This window comes from Geotrypetes seraphini, chromosome 16, assembly GCF_902459505.1.
Source record: "Geotrypetes seraphini chromosome 16, aGeoSer1.1, whole genome shotgun sequence".
NCBI lineage: Eukaryota > Metazoa > Chordata > Amphibia > Gymnophiona > Dermophiidae > Geotrypetes > Geotrypetes seraphini.
This window is the reverse complement of record NC_047099.1, coordinates 40,141,994-40,162,997: the sequence shown is the minus strand read 5'-3', so window position 1 is coordinate 40,162,997 and position 21,004 is coordinate 40,141,994. Positions and strand designations below refer to the sequence as shown.

The 21,004-nt window shown below is 43.8% G+C and overlaps 1 protein-coding gene across 2 annotated transcripts; it reads right to left on the bottom strand.

The window, feature by feature from the left end:
- Nucleotides 1-8,427: 8,427 nt before the first annotated feature.
- Nucleotides 8,428-19,326, bottom strand: LOC117350471 (toll-like receptor 2). Of its 2 annotated transcripts, XM_033924765.1 has the most exons (3): nucleotides 19,165-19,326; nucleotides 13,317-13,598; nucleotides 8,428-11,844 (listed from the first exon to the last, which is right to left on the bottom strand). In XM_033924765.1, exon 3 carries the CDS (start codon nucleotides 11,810-11,812, stop codon nucleotides 9,290-9,292), a length of 2,523 nt encoding a protein of 840 aa, XP_033780656.1. In that variant the 5' UTR covers nucleotides 11,813-11,844; nucleotides 13,317-13,598; nucleotides 19,165-19,326; the 3' UTR covers nucleotides 8,428-9,289. The 2 variants fall into 2 exon arrangements, with proteins under 2 accessions (XP_033780656.1, XP_033780654.1); XM_033924763.1 differs by lacking the exon at nucleotides 13,317-13,598.
- Between the last annotated feature and the right edge of the window lie 1,678 nt (nucleotides 19,327-21,004).

Genomic DNA, 21,004 nt, shown 5'->3' with positions numbered 1-21,004 from the left:
CAGGTGTCCAAGTATTGCCTCCTCCTGCCTTCTTCATTATTCAGCGCAGCTGAACTCGCAGGCTGTGGGCACTGGTTCCTCCTACCCGTCGTCCACAGCCGACCTGGAAGCCATTCCTCTGATGCTGGGATTTTGCATTAGAGGGAAAGCTTCTGGGTCAGCTGTGGACAACGTGTAGGAGGAACCTATATGCTGCTCTCTGATGTATAGATTGGTTGCTGCTGTTTGTTTTGGCTTGATGCATATAGTGCTTTTGGAATTTTGTGTAGGGGGGGGGTTATGCTTTTTATTTTGTTGTCCACTGGAAGAACACCTGTGCTTGGATTCATGGCTGTCATGATGGCAGGGGGTAGCCAAGAGAGCAGCTGGCCTGGGCCCTTGTTGCCGCATCTCCATCTCCCCCTCTCCCCCCCTTCCCCTTACCTTCGCCGTCGCCCTTTCCAAAACGGTTGGAAAGGTACAGCATGTACAACCACACTCTGTTCTTAATGTGGCCGTGCGTCATTCCTGAATCTGCTAAAGTGTAGGAGTCTCTGCCACTGGAAATACTGCTCAGTGAAATCAAATGAAGCCGCAACCACGTTCTTAAGTACGAGTCATACAAGTCGGGCATCTGTAACTCGGGGACTGCCTGTACCTAAGTTGGTGGGTTTCCCAAAGCCCTGCCAGCTGAAAATCTTTTCCTCCAGTCCGGCAGCCAGAACTCTTCAAGCTCTGCAGCTGGTGGCAGCTCAGAGACACTGCTGCCAGCTGCAGAGCTTGGGAGATTGGCTGCCAGACTGGAGGAGGTGTTTTGGGATCTCCACCATCCAGAGCAAGGGAGGTGGCTAAATTTTGGTGGACCTGGGCCTTGTGTGTTCAGTACAGAAAGAAAGTGCATATCTGATTTTAGTTCTCCAGTATTGTAATACTTGCTGAGTTTAATTTCTCGGGGTTCCCAGTTCAATTTCTAATTTGTGGTCTCTTGTTCTGTATTTGGTAAAGGTCGATCTGTGTTTTGTGTGTGAAGAAGTCATTTAACATTGTTTTATGTGTGGTATTAATGGGAAGTATGGATATCAGGGGGAGGGTGCAGAGAGAAGGGATCAGGGGCCCCCTCTTTAATTTCTGCCCTGGGCCCCAGATGTCTAAAACCGGCCCTGCATGTTAGTCCTTTTGTAAAGGAAATAAAGAAAAATCTCAGCTGAAAAAAACACCTAGAAAGATTGATTTTTAAAAAAATTATTTTAAGTACAGTGTTCCCCCGCGAATTCACGGTTCGCGAATCACGGACTCACTAATGTTCTGACAAAATATACCTTTACTGTAAACCACTTGCATCCCATGTACTGACTAAACGTATCTTTATTGTAAACCGTTTCTATCCCATATACTGTCAAATATATCTTCGAACTTCATGGTATAGCGGTATATAAGAAATAAATTATTATTATTAATGTGCGGTATTCTCCAACCGCCTCTTCCTGTACTAAATTCAGGCTACACCAATCAGGAGCTGCGTGTCAAAACAGCTCCTGATTGGGTTAGCCTGACTTTAGCAACAGGAAGAGGCGGTCGGAGCATACCGCGAGGGATTTTGCACCCGCCGGCACCCCAGCTGCTCTCTCCTGCCTATAAAAACCATATTTATGGTTTTTCAAAATTTGCGGGGGTTCCGCTCAATTTCAGGGGAGTACCGTATTTCTATACCGCTTATAGTCTAAGTGGTTTACATTCAGGTACTCAAGCATTTTTCCCTATCTGTCCCGTTGGGCTCATACTCTTATCTAATGTACCTGGGGCAGTGGGGGGGATTAAGTGACTTGCCTAGGATCACTAGAAGTGTGGGATTTGAACCCACAACCTCAGGGTTCAGAAAGCTATTTAATTAAAACAAATACTAATGAACTTTTGAACCCAAAGCCAAAGTATTAGGATCTGCTTGTAGGTCCTACGGAGAGACATGCTCTTTCCTGGACTCACCTTGCCATGCTGCCTGTTGTTTTTAGGTTATAGAGACTTCCTTGGTCAATAGTGCTTTAAGGGGGTCTTTTACTAAGGTGCACTAGCCGATTTAGAGCAAGCAAAATAGCACACGCTAAATGCTATATTCTATGGACAAGTGAACATTTAGCATGCCCTAAATTGGCTAGCGCCTTAGTAAAAGACCCCTAAGTGCGCACAAAAGTAACACACAGTATAGACAAAGCAAATTGAATCCTTTAATCATGACACATGGAGCATGTATTCAACTGTGGTATCACATTCCGTCAGAAGCCATAAATCCTCTCCCATTTTGAAGGACAAGACGTTCGCCTTAATACTTCCTCGGTTGCTTGCCAGATCGCTTAATCCATTGTGAGGAAAGCAGGTTCTACAGAGGTCCCAGATATGTCAGCATTTTTTTTTTATTACACTGGAAAGTAAACATTAGAGTCTGGGAACAGGAGGAGTCTGAATCACGCTGGCACCCTCACCCCAGAGGCGATCATTACGATACCCAGGCCTGCGTGTGGCATAGGCGGATGGGCTGCTTGTTTTAAAGGGCATGACTCCTGCAAAGCATCCTCCGTGGCTTCTCGGATATTTGCAGCTTTGTAATGACATTTTTTTGTTTATGTCATTTTAAATTTTGAGAGTGTTTAGGTACTCGTGGACAATCTTTTGGGGAGTGCAGTTAAAAACTGGGGGGAACCTGAGAAGGTTGTAGGTCACCATATTTAAAGTGGATCCCCAATAACTGGAATTTTCTTAAAAAAAAAAACCCCAACTAAATCAAGGACCAATTGGAAAACATAAGAACCAGTTGCGCTAGTGATACATCAGAGCTTGTATGGATCTGTTCCTTTGAACTTTCAGTCTTTGTGGGAGGTTTTTCAGCCGAGGAAGAATCTAAGGTCTAAGGCAGAGTATTGCAAACAGTCTGCCTCCTGAGATTTCAGGTGTGCCGCGGTACACTGGGGAAGAGGAGATGTGTTGGCGTTGGATGACTGTCTAGGACATGCCTCTCGCAAAGAGAGGCATGTCCTGTAAGCGATCTCCCGACGCTGGCACCTCTTCTCTCTGCTGGCCCTTCTCTCCAGCATGGGTCTTACTGTCGGCGCAAGGCCCATTTGAAGGGTTTTTGCACATGCGCTGACAGCAGTGCACTGACATCACGCAGGCGCATGACATCATAACGCTGACGCCAGCGCACTTCCAGGTGTCTCGAGCCAGAGACACTAGGTTTAGTGTGTCCCGGCTCGAAAAGGTTTGCGAGACACTGGTCTATGAGAATAACCTCTGAAATGGAGAAAACTGTCCGGTATGCTAAATCCAGAATGGCAATGTTGTCCGTAGCAGGGGTCAAATTTTGGAATTCCCACCCTGTTCCGACCGCATACAATTTAGAAAGATGTTGAAGACGCAACTGTTTGTGGAGGGTTTTTTTTTTTTACTACCTGGTAGATATATTTTAAGAATTCTGAGCTGTGATGGCTAATGTGAAAATTCTTTGAGTTCTCGACATTACTTTTAGGGGATGAGATTGCTATGTAATTGCAAAGTAATTTGAATGCATTTTGTAAATGTATTGTGTATGAATTATTATGAATGTTTTTCAATTGTTAACCGCTTAGTTTTAGGCTGTCTAGAAAGAAAGAAAGAAATACACAAGAGGACATAGTCATTCAAATGTGAGCTGAATTAGAAACACGTGAAGCATTTTCTTTTTTGATTTCCTTCTGTATACATCTTGCGGTACTCAGAGCTCCCTGAAATTGATTAGTCAGCAGCGTTGACCTCCTTTGAGGCATCCATGGACACCTGAAAAACATGGCATGAGACAGCGAGACCCTGACCAATTTGGTTAGATAGTGATCGGGATTTAGCTTTATGAAGGTAGTGGACAGCAAGTGCAATTCAACATAAAATGTACATTTTTGTTAACAGCATAACAATGATAAAATGACCAAATATAAATACAATGAATGAGGTGAACTCAAAATCAGCAAATTGAAACTCAATAATAGGATTACCATGAAACAGTTTAAAAAAAATATACTGAAATTCAAATGAGAGAGATAAAATACAATGTCTGCATAATACTCATGAAATATCTAATAAGCACACATCAGAACATTGAAATAACATAGATATGACGCTAATGATTGTCTACAATACAGCTTATCATATAGCCAAGAGGCCAAGTGCAGTTAGATGAGGACAGGATGGGTGGTACAGAGTCCGTTGGGATACAAATATAGGGGCTAAACTCAAGGCGAGTTGATTATACTGTTAAAGAAGATATAAGGAACTGATTTAGGGGTCCTTTAATTAAGGTGCACTAATCGATATAGCACTCGCTCAAGATTAGTGTGCGTTAAATGCTAAGATGCCCATAGAAATATAATGGATGTCTTAATAAAAGGATCCCTTAGTTACAGAGTTTGTAGCAAGCTAGTCCTGGTTCAGAATGAGTCAAGTCACCCCATGTATTAAAGGTTTGGGTGAAAAGCCAGGCTTTCACCTGCTTCCTGAAATAAAGATAGTCTGGAGTAGTGGCGTGGTGAGGGTGGAAGGTGCCCAGGGCGGTGGCACCCACCACACCCTCCAGGAATGATTTCAGAGGGAAGCCAGGCTGGCACAAACAGAAGGCTGGAGAAGTTGCTGGTGGATGCATCACTGAAGCCGTCTGCACAGTGCGCAGCAGCCTCGAAAAAAGCCAACAGGATGCTGGGCATCATAAAGAGGGGCATAACAACCAGGACGCGGGAAGTCATCATGCCATTGTATCGAGCGATGGTGCGTCCACATCTGGAATACTGCGTTCAGTATTGGTCGCCGCACCTCAAGAAGGACATGGCGGTACTTGAGAGAGTCCAAAGGAGAGCAACGAAACTGGTAAGAGGGCTGGAACACTGCCCATACGCCGAGAGGTTGGATAGGCTGGGGCTCTTCTCTCTGGAAAAGAGGAGGCTCAGGGGAGATATGATAGAGACCTTCAAGATCATGAGGGGCATAGAGAGGGTGGATAGGGACAGATTCTTCAGACTGAGGGGGACAACAAGTACGAGGGGGCATTTGGAGAAACTGAAGGGAGATAGGTTCAAAACAAATGCAAGGAAGTTTTTTTTCACCCAAAGGGTCGTGGACACTTGGAATGCGCTACCGGAGGAAGTGATCAGGCAGAGTACGGTACAGGGATTCAAACAGGGATTGGACGGATTCCTGAGGGATAAAGGGATCGTGGGATACTGAGAGAGGTGCTGGGATGTAACACAAGTATAGAAAGCTAACCAGGTAATAAGTATAGAAAGCCAACCAGGTCGTGCATGTGCAAGACCGGAGGGTTAGGACTTCGATAGGAAGACAGGACTTCAATAGGAAACCAAGGTGGCCCCTTCTAGTGATTCAGACAGGTCGTGACCTGTTTGGGCCACCGCGGGAGCGGACTGCCAGGCAGGATGGACCTATGGTCTGACCCGGCGGAGGCACTGCTTATGTTCTTAAGATTTAAAGAGCTACAGGGGAAGGGAGGGCACGCATGTGGCATGGGGGGTGGAGAGGTGCCAGCGCTAGGGTTACCTGATGTCCGGATTTCACCAGATGGCTTTTCAAAACCCGTCACTTTCTCATTTGGACATTTTTGTTTGTTTGTTTCAAAAATGGTTCAAAAAGATAAGACACACTCAGGACAAACACATCTAGGAAATGGCCATTTTCGAAACAACACAATAGGTGTTTTCCTGTTTTGAAAATGGTCATGTTTGCTACTGGAAGTTTGAGGGGGGTTTGGATGTTTTCTACAAAACATCTAAACTTGGATGTAGACATCAGATTGAAAATGCCCCTCTATGTCACACACAGCGGGATCAGCCTTTTTACAGAGAAATGCATTCAGAAAGAAGTATGGCACGCACCACCTGGGTTTGAATGCGTAAGCGCACATTTTATGAAATGGGGGACAACTTGAAGAGGTGATGATCTGCAAATATTGTCACAGGCAGAAACACGTTTCACCCTCAGGCTGCGTCAGGGGAAAATTGCTAAAAGGGGAAAATAAGACATCACTCCACCCCTTCTCTCACGTCCACAAAATCAAGTCGGATTCCAAAAGCCAAGTTCATGCAGGAAGAGAAAGGTGTCACCTTGGCTTTTGGAATCCAGCTTGATTTTGTGAACATGAGAGCGATTTGCCTCAAAAGAAGGGGGAGTGATGTCTTTTCTTCCCCTTTTAGCAATTTTCCCCTGATGCAGCCTGAGGGCGAAACGTGGCCATGTCGGGTTTGGCTTATCTAATAAATTGCAGTTTCCTTGATATCATTGGTCTGCTCTGGATTTCATGAAATGGGACATTCGGAAAGAGCCAGGTAAGGACCAAGAAAATTACTCTTTTTTTTTTTTTCTTTTTTATATTTTTAGTTGGTTTTAAACAAGAGGTCAGCACAATCGCCTCCTGAATCGCAAGCAATTAGCCAGCACACCTGCCCCCTGGAGCAAATTTAAATGCCAATGGCCAGATTTTTTTTTACAGTCTACGCAAATTACTGTCATGGAACAGAAGGTAAACGCATACTTTTCTGGCTCACCCAAAGGATGTTCCTAACCCATTCCCTGTCAAACTCCTGCACCTTATATCTGAAACTCATAAAGAGCAGGAATAAGCTCTTAAAATTCATGAGGGGACAGATGGCAGAAACGCTATCATCTCACACCCTGCAGACTTTCTGTGTGCCTTAGTGAGTCAGCCCTCAGGCATCCCATGTTTCTGTTTATAAGACACTGGATTTTATATCCCAAACTTAAATCCCTCACTCTTTCGCAATGGGCTTTGTGTTGTTTATGAGCAGCGAAGACAGTAGCCTTGGCTTTACTCCTTCCCTGCTCCCTCGTCCACCTAATGATAGGTTTTATGGTTAGCAGCCCGTTCCAGGTGCCAGGCACAGATGGATCCAGTTTTGGTTTTACCCTCCAACCCCAGGCTAGTTCTTAAAGCTGAAATCATAAATCAATCGTCATGCATGTGAGGAGGACCAAACCAGTCCCAGGATTGAGTCAGTGGGTTCCCCTCCCCCACCTCCTCAAAAGAAAAAAAATTCCAAAATGTATAAAAATTACATTGTTCAATGAACATAACCCTAGCTTTTGGGTGTTATAGTCATCTTTCTCAGTGGATCATAAGGAGTGTCGCAAGGATGGTTTGAAAGAGGAAGGTTGATAGGTGAACAGAAGGTGACAGGCAGAGTACCTTTGGCTCATAATGACTTAGAAACCCCAGAGTACCTTATATTTTGAAGGTTTTAACATTTTGCTTATCCTTTTTTTCATTGCATTCACATGGACTAACATGGCAACCTTACAGCTACCACCCCTTAATACAAGAAATTAACAAGTGGTAAATGCAAATTTTATGCAGCATCTAATATAGGGCATGTCTAGCATGTCATTGCAGTCCATTGCAGTCCATTGGACTGCAGCATCCTGCTCATAGTTACATGGAAACATAGAAAATGACAGCAGAAAAGGGTCTCAGCCTATCAAGTCTGCCCACTCTAATGACCCACCTCCCAACTTCACCCCCCAAGAGATCCAACATGCCTATCCCATCTTCTCTTAAAATCTGGTACGCTGCTGGCCTCGATCACCTGCAGTGGAAGTTCATTCCAATGATCAACCACCCTTTTGGTGAAGAAATACTTCCTGATGTCACCATGAAATTTCCCGCCTCTGATTTTCAGCGGATGCCCTCTTGTGGCCGTGGGACCTTTAAGAAAGAAGATATTATCTTCCACCTCGATACGGCCCGTGATATATTTAAACGTCTCAATCATGTCTCCTCTCTCTCTCTACGTTCCTCGAGTGAGTATAGCTGCAATTTACTCAGCCTTTCCTCATATGGGAGATCCTTGAGTCCCGAGACCATCCTGGTGGCCATTCGTTGAACCGACTCAACTCTCAGCACATCTTTTTGGTAATGTGGCCTCCAGAATTGTACACAATATTCCAGATGAGGTCTCACCATGGATCTGTGCAATGGCATTATCACTTCGGGCTTCCGGCTGACGAAACTTCTGCGGATACAACCCATCATTTGTCTAGCCTTGGAAGAAGCCTTCTCCACTTGATTGGCAGTTTTCATATGTTCACTAATGATCACTCATAAATCTTGTTCCGCTGTAGTCCTAGCTACGGTCTCACCATTTAGGGTGTAAGTTATGCACGGATTTCTACTGCCAAGGTGCATGACCTTACATTTTTTAGCATCGAAGCTTAGCTGTCAAGTCGAGGACCAATGTTCCAGTAAGAGTAAATCCCGCATCATACTGTCGGGCAAAGTGTTTTTACCTACTATGTTGCATATTCCTGTAAAGGTTACAAAATAAAGATAAACAGCATTGCCTGGCCACCTGTAACATTAAGGAAATGTAACCAAATACTTTGGAACAACAAGCAAGGCTGTGGAACCGATGCTTTTGATGTAAAAGTTTAATAAAAGTCTTCATAATAAAAACAATTCAATTCAATAAAAGTCCTCGCAAATAAAAAAAAATGATGCAAATCAGTTTGTAAATCCGTGTTTCGGTTAATGATAACCCTCTTCTGGGAGTCCAATCCAATTGAACAACAAGGCTAGGTTCTCCCGCAAAGCATACAAAAGACCGTGAGTGTCGGTTCACCCCACAAATGGACGGGAGCCCTTTTCCCACTTTTTTGTTCCCCTAAAGCAATATATTTCACACTAACAAGAACTTTTCCTTCCCATAATGGAGAGTTTTCACCCTTCTTTTTATAAAGGGCGCCTTTGAGAAAAAGCCTTTTGACACGTCCTGTCTCTTCTGTGATTAAAACTGTGTAATTTATCCTCTATAGATGAATGCCAAAGTTGGACCTCATCTACATTAATGGAGTTTGCCCATTACCTCAGGTATTCTCTTAGAATGTAAGATTTTCAGAGCAGGGGATTTTGAAGCTGCATTCTAAAAATGCTACGAGCAATCTTGAGTACTAGTTGGAATATCACACAGCCAGGCTTGACCGGGACTGGCCTGTTTACAAAAAGAAGCAGACACCAGTCATGACCCCCAAATCATAATCCAACAGAATTCAACATCAAATTACAAGATCAATGCTCAGAGCACTCTTGTCAACACCAGTTTACACATGTGCAATCTATGACGAATCCAACTTCCTATGTGTAGTTTTCTGTATCACAATGCTTGGTCACCTGATACAGAAAATCCTCAAACATCGTAACACTAGAAAGAGGCTCGAGGCATGGAAGTAAACGAGCCAAGTATTGATGTGTTCCATATTTAATACTGTGACATCTTTAAGGTAGGTTTGGGGAGAAGCCAGAAGGCAAACAGTCAACAGAAGAGTCCATGTTCCCAGAGATTGTAGGAAGGTCAACAACCACACTCTTATTCACCAGAGAGAAGCCACCCTGTGGGCTCACCCCCACTGAGGCTTTTCCTAAAACATTTTTCAGCTGCATCCAGAAAAATGGCTGGCGATTGGGCTCTGCAGGCCATTCTAGGTATGTCTTGTTGCTGAGCATCTTCCGTAGACGGCAGAATTTGCTTGGCAGGGAATCCAAGCTGATAGTCTCCTTGACTACAAGGATGACATCCTCGAATGCATGGCCGATGGCTCGCTGATGAGCGAAGTAGAGCTCATAGTTGCACCACTCGCTGTTTACAAAGTTCCGGGAGAGCACCAAGATGACCTTCTGGCTCATCTCAATGTTTTCAATAATATTGTCTATTATCCACTTGCCTGGCAGAAAATCCCTCTCATGGATGCAGATACTATAAGGGGGGCTTGAGTTTTCCAGGCGGTAAAGAAGTTCCCCCCTTACCCAGTCAGCATCTGAATGGCTGTAGGAGACAAAAGCATGGTATGTATAAGTCCTGGTCGAGGTGTCCTGGCGAGAGCGGTACTTGGCCTGCACAATCTGGCAAGTTGCTTTCAGATACCAAGGAATGTCAAACTTCCAGCAAAGCAACATACATAGGATGACTAGAGCGGCTGTCACAGAAACAGAAATTGCAACAACTAAACTGATATCACACTCAAGTTGGCCGGGAGAGAATAGCTCTACCCTTGTGTCAAGGAGGGCTTGAGGGTGATAACAGGTATAGTCCTCAGGCCAGTCCAGGAGCCTGGGTTGGCCATTTTGCAGTGTCTTTTTGATAAAGCTGTTGAGATCACAAGTGCAGTGATATGGGTTGTTCCCTGCCTGCAGCATAGTCAACTCAGGCATGTTATCAAAGGAGTTGGTGCTGATGACACCAAAGGAATTGCCATCTACTGCCAGCACTTGAAGGTTGAGACTCTTCCAGTTGGAAGGGATAAATTTTATTTTGTTACTGCTAAGCCAAAGTTCCCTTAGGTTCTGGGTCTGGCTAAAGTATTCCATATCCAACCGATCTAACTGGGAGTTGGACATGTCCAGATACTCTAGACTTGTAGGCAGGCATTTGAATACATTTGTGTTGACAAAATTATGGTGTAGGATAAAGGTGGTGATTGATGGATTCCAGACACAAGACTCATTGAGAGCTCCAAGAGAATTATAGCCAAGATTGACATAGGTAAGTTTAGGCCAACTGGTAGTCAGAAGAGCAACAGCTTTCAGGCTGATCAGCTGGTTGTTGCTAGCAATGAACATTTCCATTTTGGGGACTATGTTTTGGTATAAACATGCTGGATTGAAGATGTTGTTTTCTTTCAGACGGTTATTGGACACGTTCAGAAGAACCACATTTTTCATTTCATCCCAAGCATCACAGGGGACAAAGTTGAAGTTGACATTGGTGATGGACAGGTTGGTTACCTGGCTAAACCATGTGAAAGTCCAGTCAAACCTAAGGACATCAGGGTTACTAATATCCATCAGAATCAGGTTATTCAAGGTCAAGCTATTGATACTGATACTGGAAATTGAAGAATTCAATGACCGGGCAAAATCGATGGATATTAAAGCCAGGTTGGTGATTGGAGACTTCTGTACATTCGACAAAGCCAAGCGCAGAAGGTTTTCATTGAATTTGCCACGAAAGAAAACAAGTGTCCTTACATTGATGTCTGCCAGTCCAGAAAACAGGTCCAAGGAATCGGTGTAATAGGTGAACTCGAACAGATTTCGGAAGCGGAGATATGCCAGGGATTTGTTCCGCAGATCCCTTAGGATTTCCAGAAGGGCCTTAGCATTGGTGTCCAAGGCAATATCAAACCAAAGAGCGCTGGTGTTGAGCACAGTGAGTGCTCCTGCTTCATAATGTGCCAGGCTGGAAGTAGTTTTCAGAGCAAATCTTTGCAAAGGAATGTATTTCAGAGGTAAGAAATCATTCTGATAAACCACTCTGATCATTGGTCCTCCCATGGAGAGGTCCTTGAGGCCGTGGAAGGTGTGAAAATCCTTGTCAAGGGTCGAATAATTATACAGATTATTGGACATATCCAATTTTTTCAGATTTCTCAGAGGCCTCAGAGCCAATATAGGAATTTCAGATAAAGAATTGTTGAAAATGCTGAGTTCCTCCAGAAGAACATTAAATATGAAAGTATTGTCCTCAATCACTGAAATGTTGTTGAAACCTAAATTCAAAACCTGCAGATTGGACAAGGTTGAAAAGTCTTTGCCCGTTACTTGCTGGAGTCTGTTGTAGGATAGATCCAAACGTTCCAGTGGGGGGGGCAGCCCCTCAGGTACCTGTCTCAGTCCCTTGCCTGAGCACCCAGCCATCTTTCTGTTGGCAGAGATGATGCAGGGTCCTTCACATTTGATGCTTTCCAGCAGTCTAATGAGCATAAGACACAGCTGTAGCCAGGCTTCGTTCAGTGAAACCATTTTGGTAAACTTTGCATTTTTGATCCAAAATTCTAAAAATGAAGAAAGAGAAATAAAGATGTTGCATACAGTAAAGAGGTTTGCAAGCCAAAAATGTCTGTTTTAATTTCCCATGTTCTATATACAATTTTTCATTTTATTCTATTTTTTCTTCTTTTTTGGTGGTGGGAGGGGGGCAATGTTTTAGATACTACATAATACAACATACTGAAAGACTTGCTGAGATGTAGCTTGTACTGCAAAACACATTGAGATGCTCCAACCTTTACTGTGATTTTACAGACCAGAGTCAGACTGGTGTCATCCATACCACTAAGATATTCCCAGCTATACCTGAATCAGTGGCATAGTGGTTAAAGCTACAGCCTCAGCACCCTGAGGTTGTGGTTTTAAACCCATGCTGCTCCTTGTGACCCTGAGCAATTCACTTAATCCCCCCATTGCCCCTAGAACATTAGATAGATTGTGAGCCCACTGGGACAGATAGGGGAAAATGTTGAGTACCGTTCTGAGCTCCCCTGGGAGAAAAGTCCAGCAGGCTCCCTAGGTGATAAATGGGGGTCCTGGTCTGAGTCCATGGTACCTTTGTCTCCTATACCAACGCTCTATGCCCGTCCTGAACTGGAAGGAAATGCAATGAATCAAACATTTCTGTAGCGTGAAAAGCCCTTTGGTTAACTTGAGACCCTGCATCACTTCTTTTTATTAAATTCCCAAACTTGTATTTTTTTATTATATTTATTTATATTCTGCATATCCTACAATTACATGTGGATGTCAAATTATTCAGGTACTCAAGCATTTTTCCTTATCTGTCCTGACGGGCTCCCACTCTATCGCCCCCTAGGGCACTGGGGGATTAAGTGACTTTTTCTAGCCTATGAAGTAACGTCCCTTTCTAGCACTGCCACAAAATTTGCTCTGGTGGTGTGCGGGGATCTGAGGCTTTTCTATAATTAATAGCACTTTCTTAATTAAACTATCCAGTGAATAATGTGAATCAGAAGAGGTATATTGTTGGAATAGATAAGTTTCCTCTTTCATTAGGACCTGTTTTGTGAAGCGGGATTAAGTGACTTTCCCAGGGTCACAAGGAGCAGTGCGGGATTTGAACCCACAACCCCAGGGTGCTGGGGCTGTAGCTCTAACCATTGCAACAAACACTCCCCACATTGTACATTGAAGGGCAACTTTTTTTAGTAAGCGGCGCTGTTCAGAAAGTGGAGACGGTGATCCAAGCCGAGGAGCTTAGTAGCCGGGACAGGTGAGTCTTTGATTGCAATGCAGCTCAGTTAAACTGGATCAGAAGCTCCACCTCGCTTACTGATGACATTCAAATGATGCAGTCCAGTTCGGACATCTGAATCTGTATTCATAAAGACAAAGACTGGGATTTGATATAAAGGCTCTGCAGGTCACAAAGCATCCCTTCTATGACCCAGTAGCTGATGTTATTAAGAGCTTATTTCTAGAAAAAAAGACTCTTCTGCTGTCTCATGCTTACCCTCTGTTCAAAATGCCATCCTACTAGTGTTTTCCACACCCCCTTACAATTCCAGTCGCTGTAGAGTCCGGTGGTGAACTGCGTTAATTATTACAGCTGGTCGGGGAATGCTGTGGTTTAGAGGTGTAGGAGGAGTTCACTGGCTTCCTACTATTTGATGGATTCCTGGCGGACAGCCTGCGCTGGGGGGAGTTTGTGAAGATGTTTGTGCAAGGAACATGGAATGTGACCTTGACCCAAAAGGACATGCAACAATTCATTCCACGCAGAGTAAGACATCAGCTATTCAAAGGAATTTAGAGAGAGATTTTTAGGGATGTCATAAAGTCCATTTCTTCTGCCCCCCCACCCTTCCTTTCCCCTTAAAATGGGTTGAACTGGTCACAGTTTTCAGTTCAAACATTTTATTGATTTTTTAATAACAAAATACAACTAAAGAGAACTACATAAAATGTAACATATCAATAAAACTATGTCATTGTCAGAAGGGAAGTAATACTACAATTATAATCAACAGAAACACAATCATAACACCCGTTGATGAGATAGTATATTTAATCATGAAAGATAAGTTTCAAGAGGTTTCCAAATCTTACAAATTTTATGATATCATTTTTCTCTGCAGCCTTAAGTTCGTATTTATAGATGAAACAAATTGCACGCCACCAAAAGATATTCAGATTTGTGCCATTCTTCCAACAACCAAGAATCATTTGGATTGCAAGTGCTATTAATATGTCAAATAAAGACTGTTGCGGATCATAATTGTAAAGAAGGATTAGGGTTGCCAGACGATCCAATTGGAAAATCTGGATCCCCCTAGACCCGCCCCCCCAAGACGGCCCAGTTCTGCCCTAATCCCGCCCCAGTCCCTCCCTAGCTCCGCCCCCCCCCCCCACCGTCTGCTCTTGTCGGACAGGGAGGAAGTCCGCGCATTGAGACACGAATTGAGGGGGCTTTTCAAATCCCAAACAAAATGCCAGGTTTTGAAAAGCTGTCCAGACCCCCAGAAAGGATATGCTGAACATAAGATGATGGGAATTTTTTGGATAATTGACCGAATCATTTGCCCGAAGGTATTAATACATCATATGAGCTCAAGCGCCATTATTTGTTTACAAAGCCAGCAAAGTTTGATATCGCAATATTCATTCTCCATTTTCTAACTGGAGTCCATATTGCGATTGCATAGGCCTGTTGACCTTATACCAAAAATATTCCCAGTTTACTGTTTCGTTAGTAATTTCCAGATCTTCTTCCCAGACTTCTGTAAGTCCAAGATGTGTATGAAAAGAGAAACAAATTTGCCTTCCACTAATAATTTATTTACTCAGATTATAGGAAGAAGACATTTCTTGCAAGCTATCAACATTAATGAAACTTTTTTCATTGTTTGTATAAGGCGTAGCCATTTCATTATGTTTATTTTGCATTTGATATACCAGAATACAGGCCAGAGTGGTGAACATACATATCAATAAAAACAAAAGTCAGGAAAAGAACTCCAGATTAAGACCGGAAAGTCAACATTCAGCCAAGACACTCATACTACAAATTAAAAGCAATAAGGCCCTGATTCTAAGTTTGGCACCAAAACCGGTGCTTAATTTCATTGAGCAATAGGGCTTCATCGGCTTGCAAGATCTGTGTCCCATATATGGACATTCAGTTGAGTACGGGCTTCGATGGCTGGGATGGTTAAGATGGGCTGGAGTGAGCTTTGATGGAACCTATGCACAGTACCAGGCAGGGCTCTGGGTTTCCGGCCCAGAAATATCTAAGAAAAAAGACCATGTAAACTAAATTAATTTATGGAGCGTGTATGGTTGGGCAGACTGGATGGACTACTCAGGTCTTTATCTGCCGTCATTTGCTATGGTACTATTTAAATGGAGTTCTTTTCATAGTGTTGACTGTATTACCGCTTTGATCCTCTTTTGGCTGTGTATGCGGTATATAAAGATTTTAATAAACATAATCTCCACAGACTGCGACTGATCCAGAATACGGCCGTAAGGCTGATTTTCAATTTGAAAAAAAAATTAGATCGTAGACTGCACTGGCTTCCGATTGAGGCCAGGGTCATTTTTTAAATTTGGACTACTGTGCTACAAAGTGCTGTTTGGCCTCACTGCGGATTATTTAGTGGTACGAGTGGATCGATTTTTCACTCCGTCAAAAATTACAAAGACTAGGGGAGATGAAAGTTACAAGGAAATACTTTTAAAACTAATAGGAGGAAATATTTTTCCACTCGGAGAATAGTTAAGCTCTGGAACGCGTTGCCAGAGGATAGCGTAGCTGGCTTTAAGAAAGGTTTGGACAAATTCCTGGAGGAAAAGTCCATATTCTGTTATTGAGAAAGACATGGGGGAAGCCACTGCTTGCCCTGGATCGGTAGCATGGAATGTTGCTACTCCTTGGGTTTTGGCCAGTTACTAGTGGATTGGCCACTGTGAGAACGGGCTATTGGACCATTGGGCTGACCCATTAAGGCTTTTCTTATGTTCTCAACGCATTCTGACATACTTCTCCTTTCCTTCTGTTAAGAATTGTCGCTGTAAAAGATACTTTGATAGGCTAAGCTCTTTTCAGGCAGCAATCAGAGACAAGGAATTTAGCCAGCTCTTAGTTGATGCTGTGTCTTATAAACACTTTAGAAAATTTATGAAAACGCCTCTATTTGATACATTTTTTATAAAATCAGAACCGGATAACTTGTTAATTTGCATTTCCTGAGATTATCTCAGATCCTTTTAGCCATAAACAGCATAGAACTGGAAGGTTACGCAAAGATATCATCTCCCCTTTCTCTAATGTGACTGCAGACTGCAAAGAGAGCAGAGGTCACATCACAGGGTTTTGCAGCTCTGAGCCATGAGGTCATCTGAAAAGCAATACTTAATTTATAAGGAAACAGCTGCTGGTCCACTTTTGAACCATTTTAAAAGTTCCCCCTTCCTTAGCTGTTCTTCCCGTGTGAAGCTTAAATAAATTAGATGCTGCTGTACCGATTATCATTAGAACCCACCATATCTAATACTTCCAACTTGTAATATACCATGGGGCTCATAATCAAACCCAAAATATGTCTAAAATCCCGCCCAAGTCGGCACTTGGACGATCTAAAAGACAGGTCTTCCAAGTGCCGATAATCAAAATGGCTTTTCAGACGTATCCAGGGTCCTTTTAGGTCTCTGAATGCCACTGTGCGCCCAGAGCTGAAAGGGGCATTTTTGAAGAAGTGGTTAGGGTGGGATGTGGGCCGACCTAGACTTAGTCGTACTGCAGGGGATAACCAAAAGATTTACAAGGCTGCCTGGACGGAACTTATATGTTGTGACTAAGGCGATCTAAAACAGATCAAAGTGCCCAGAAGGTATCCAAAGTAACCAAAACAGCCACTGAAGACACAAACTACAGACCCCCACATACTCCCCCAGTGATCACTGACCCCCCCTCACACCGCCATAAAAATCGGAATAAAAACGTACATATCTGCCTCCAGAACATCAGCCTAGTAGAGCTGCACAGAGGTAGCTTAAATAGTCTGGGGGGGTGGGCTAGTGAACCATAGAGAGGAGGACCCAGGCCCATAAGCCTCTATCTACTACATTTATGTTGCAAAATGTAAGCCCTTCCAAAACAAATACCCCCGAACCCTACTGTACTGCCATATGGGTGCCACCTGCAGCCATAAGGTGGAAATAGGTGGAATCTGTTCTTTGAAATATGTGGGTACTTGTTTCCCATCCTGTGTATATTAAAACTATACCCGATTTTATTTACTGTTTTATTTTTTAATATTGTATTTCATACTGCCCTTTTCTCTAATGTATTAATGTCTAGTAGTATTTTATGTGATGTATGTGGATTTTATTATTTTTATTCGATTTGTTATTTGTTATTCGAAATATGATTTTGCCATCAAATCAAAGAATTTATTAAACTTGCAACTTGAAACATAAGGGCTATTGGGGTTCTAGACAGGTGGGTATAGTGGGTATTTTGTGTGGGGGGGGGCTCACCATGACCTATAAGGGAGTTCTGGTGAGGTGTTTATGTGGCACCCTTTTTGTGAAGTTTAGAGCACCCTGTAAGGTGCTCCACTGCTCTTTGCCTTGTCTGGGTGACCAGTCCATCACATTGCTGGCCCTTCCTGCATCCAGGTCCTGTTCTGGGCATTTGACACTTGGACAAATATTTGGATGAGAATGTGGAATAAAGATAGACGTAGTGGCGGTCTGGATGATCAAATACCTGGACATATGGATAGATGAGTTTCAAAAAAAAATAAAATCTTTTGGACGTACGTTTCGAGAATGGACATTTTGCCACTGCCAATTTTGGGCGACTAGTGCCCTACATCCAAATCGGACTTAGACATTTCTTTTGACTATGTCCCTCCACGTCTGTTTCACCTAACCTCTCTACTTCTTCCCTTTGTGTCCCCCCTTCATAAACAGTATATATTGAACCACTCTGTGTCCTGCGTGTCTGTCATAGATTGTAAGCTCTTCTGAGCAGGGGGCCATCTCTTGTGTGTTTAATGTACACAGTGGCATAGCGAGGGTGAGAGGCACCCCTCCCTGCTCCTGCCTGCCACGCGCGCCCCCTCCTTCCCTTCCCCGTACCTCTAGTTGAAGTTGTTGCTCGTAACAGTCTACAATGTGCTCCTCGTGACCCCGTCAGCTCTCCCTCTGACGTCACTTCCTATACTTATACTTATACACTATACTGATACTTACACAGCATGAATACAGCTTCTATTGTGTTTCCCCGAAAATAAGACTTGACTCCATCCCTGACACTTAATGCTGCCTGATTTGCCCCAAAAATCAAACTTGTCAGTTCAACGACCCCCCCCCCCCCACCCACCCCAGTAAGACCTGACATACCTCTGCTCCAAGGCCTCCTAAAGCAGCAGCAGCGCTCTGAATGCTGCTTTGTGGCCTTCCTCGCCGGGGCCTTCCCTCTGCTGTGTCACCAGTGACACAGCAGAGGGAAGGCTGCAAAGCAGGCCGTTCAGAGCACTGCCGTTTTTGGAGGCCTTGGAGGTATGGTATGTCAGTCTCACAGTGGGAGGGTCAGTGGGGTTCTGCACAGGGGGATGGGAGGGAGGGATAGAAAGATGCTGCACAAGAGGATGGGTGAGAGGGGAGGGAAAATGCTGCACATGATGGGGGAGGAGTGAAAGGAAAGAAATAATTGGGGTGGAGGAGAGGAAGGGAGAGATGATTTTTGTACATAAAAAAAATAAGACATCCCCTGAAATAAGCTCTAATGTGTTTTATGAAGCCAAATTTAATATAAGACCCGGTCTTATTTTTGGGGAAACATGTTAGTTGTTTTATCTATATTTGCCATATTAAAACAGGAGGTGACGAGGCAGAATTGCAGTCTCAATAAAAAAGGGATTTTTTTTTCTCTCTCTCTCTTTTAGCCAGGACCATGAGCATTAAGAGAGTAGAGAATGGAGGGAGTCTGTAAGAAAGGAGGAGGGAGGGACAGGGTAAAGAAATAAAAAAGAGAAGAGACAGCAAAGAAGAAGTGGCGGAGAAAAGATGACGGTCAGTCTTTTACTGCCTAGCCTTTGAGAGAACTGTCAGCAGCTCAAGTCCCAAAGGAAGCCTTCCAGGGATTGTATCCACGCCATACTCGTATTTGTTCCTTCTTCTCTGTTCACCATTAAGTTAACTGGGCACACTGCACATCCCTGCACAGCTAGAGTCGCTGAACACCCCCCCTGTGCTGCTGACCACACTGGCAGCTGGAGTCCTTAATCATTTACTCCGTACTTCTGGCTTCCTTCTTGTAAGCATTGGAAGGTAAAGTGTTTGTTACTTACCTGTAACGTAGGTTCTCCGTGGACAGCAGGATAGTCAGCCACATGCTTCCAAGTTTGTGCTGGTGCCTATGAAGTGTTACCTGATAAGCAAAGAAGCAAAACGGTCTCCCTCTCTGGGCTGATGGCTGGACTAACTGAAATTTATCTTTTTGGCACCAGCTTTGCCTTTCACTACTGAGCATCCCAGCACCTCCTCCTGAGCTGCCCTAGGGCTGGATCCTTCGTTATCCCTCCCCTTCAGGGACAGCCCAAGTCCACACTGCCGTTCCAAGAACCAGGGCAGAAAAGAACTGTGCTTAGCTGTCGGATCTGCATTTGGACCAGCAGCTCAAGTGGATTCACTGCCTCGGTCTGCTCTTACATTCAGCTTGCATCCACCGAGAAGATGAACCTGATATAATAACAATTTCTGTCCCTTATAATAATAACACAAGGGCTGACAGTGGATGACAAATTATGATTGACTCCCTTTCAAAATAAATGCAAATATAATTTCCCACTGACTGTATCATGTAGGAATTTTGGGAAACACGATGGTATCTTTAATTGACATGTTTTAATGCGCAAAGTTTCTGATATGCTGTGATAGTTTTTGCCGTGGCTAAAAGTATTTTCCTGCTGATTTTCATTTGTACTTGGTGTCCGGTGCATTTCATTGCAGTGTCCAGCATTGATGGACTTCAGTTGCCCCGATATCTTTTTTCCATAGTGGCAATGTCCTGGTGAAACCTTTCGCCATGTTCATCGCTGACTGCAGCAACATTGGTGAGGAAGAAGCCCAAGTGTGAATGTGACATGTTACACTTCGTGGTTTTGTATGCTGTAAGAAGTTTGTCAACCAGTTGAATATATTTTGGTGCTCTATAACGGCCAAGAAAATTCTCAACGACATTCTTGAATGCTTTCCAGGCGATTTTCTCTGGTCCGACTAAGATCTTCATATCTCTCATCATTGATGACATTTCTAATCTGTGGACCAACAAAAATATCTTCCTTAATCTTGGCATCAGTTATTAATTGCATTAGACTTAAAGTATAACAAGAAACTGTAAAAATGTACTTTTTGGATAAAATGGCTCATAATAAGTCATTTTAAACGTGATTTTCGTGATCAGCAGCCCAAAATCTGTAAGATACACCTGAAAGTGTTGAAAAAGCAATAACTTTGTTGTCCGGTGTTATTGTAAAATCTGGACCCATGGCCCCACCCCCAGGCCCGCCCAGTTCTACCCAGCCCCGCCCTGTTCTGTCCAAGTCACGTCCCATTCCGTCTCAGCCCCGCCCCCTTCAACCTGTTCTCGTGCTTAGAGCCGCGTCGGGAGGGACCTGCACAGGCGAAGGTGAGACGCGACGATGTCACACACGTGCGCGCATGGTATCGCCACGCTGCGTCTGCACCTGCGCAGATGCCCTCCTGACGCGGTCCCGAACTGGAAGCTTTTCAAAACCCAGACAAAGTGCCCGGACGCCCAGACATTCTTCTAAAAAGAGGACATGACCAGGTGAATCCAGACGTCTGGTAATCCTAAACCATGTGGGTCTTGAGAAAGCCACTGTTTATATCTGCTGACATTGTAATGTAATTAACGAGATATGTTCCTTATGATCCTGCTGAGTGCTTGTGACTTGGACAAGGCACCATCAAAGAGGATGCTGGGCCGAATGGCTGAAGTCCGAGAGAGATTTGTTCCAGGTTTAGCACTTCCTGCCTTCTCCATAACAGGTCAAGCTGCCAAGATGCTATGGGAGGAGGACGATGTTGTTCTCAGACTGCCTGCCTCAAGCTCACAGGAGATGTTTGGAAAAAGGAGTCACATTAACACCAGCACACAAGGAAATA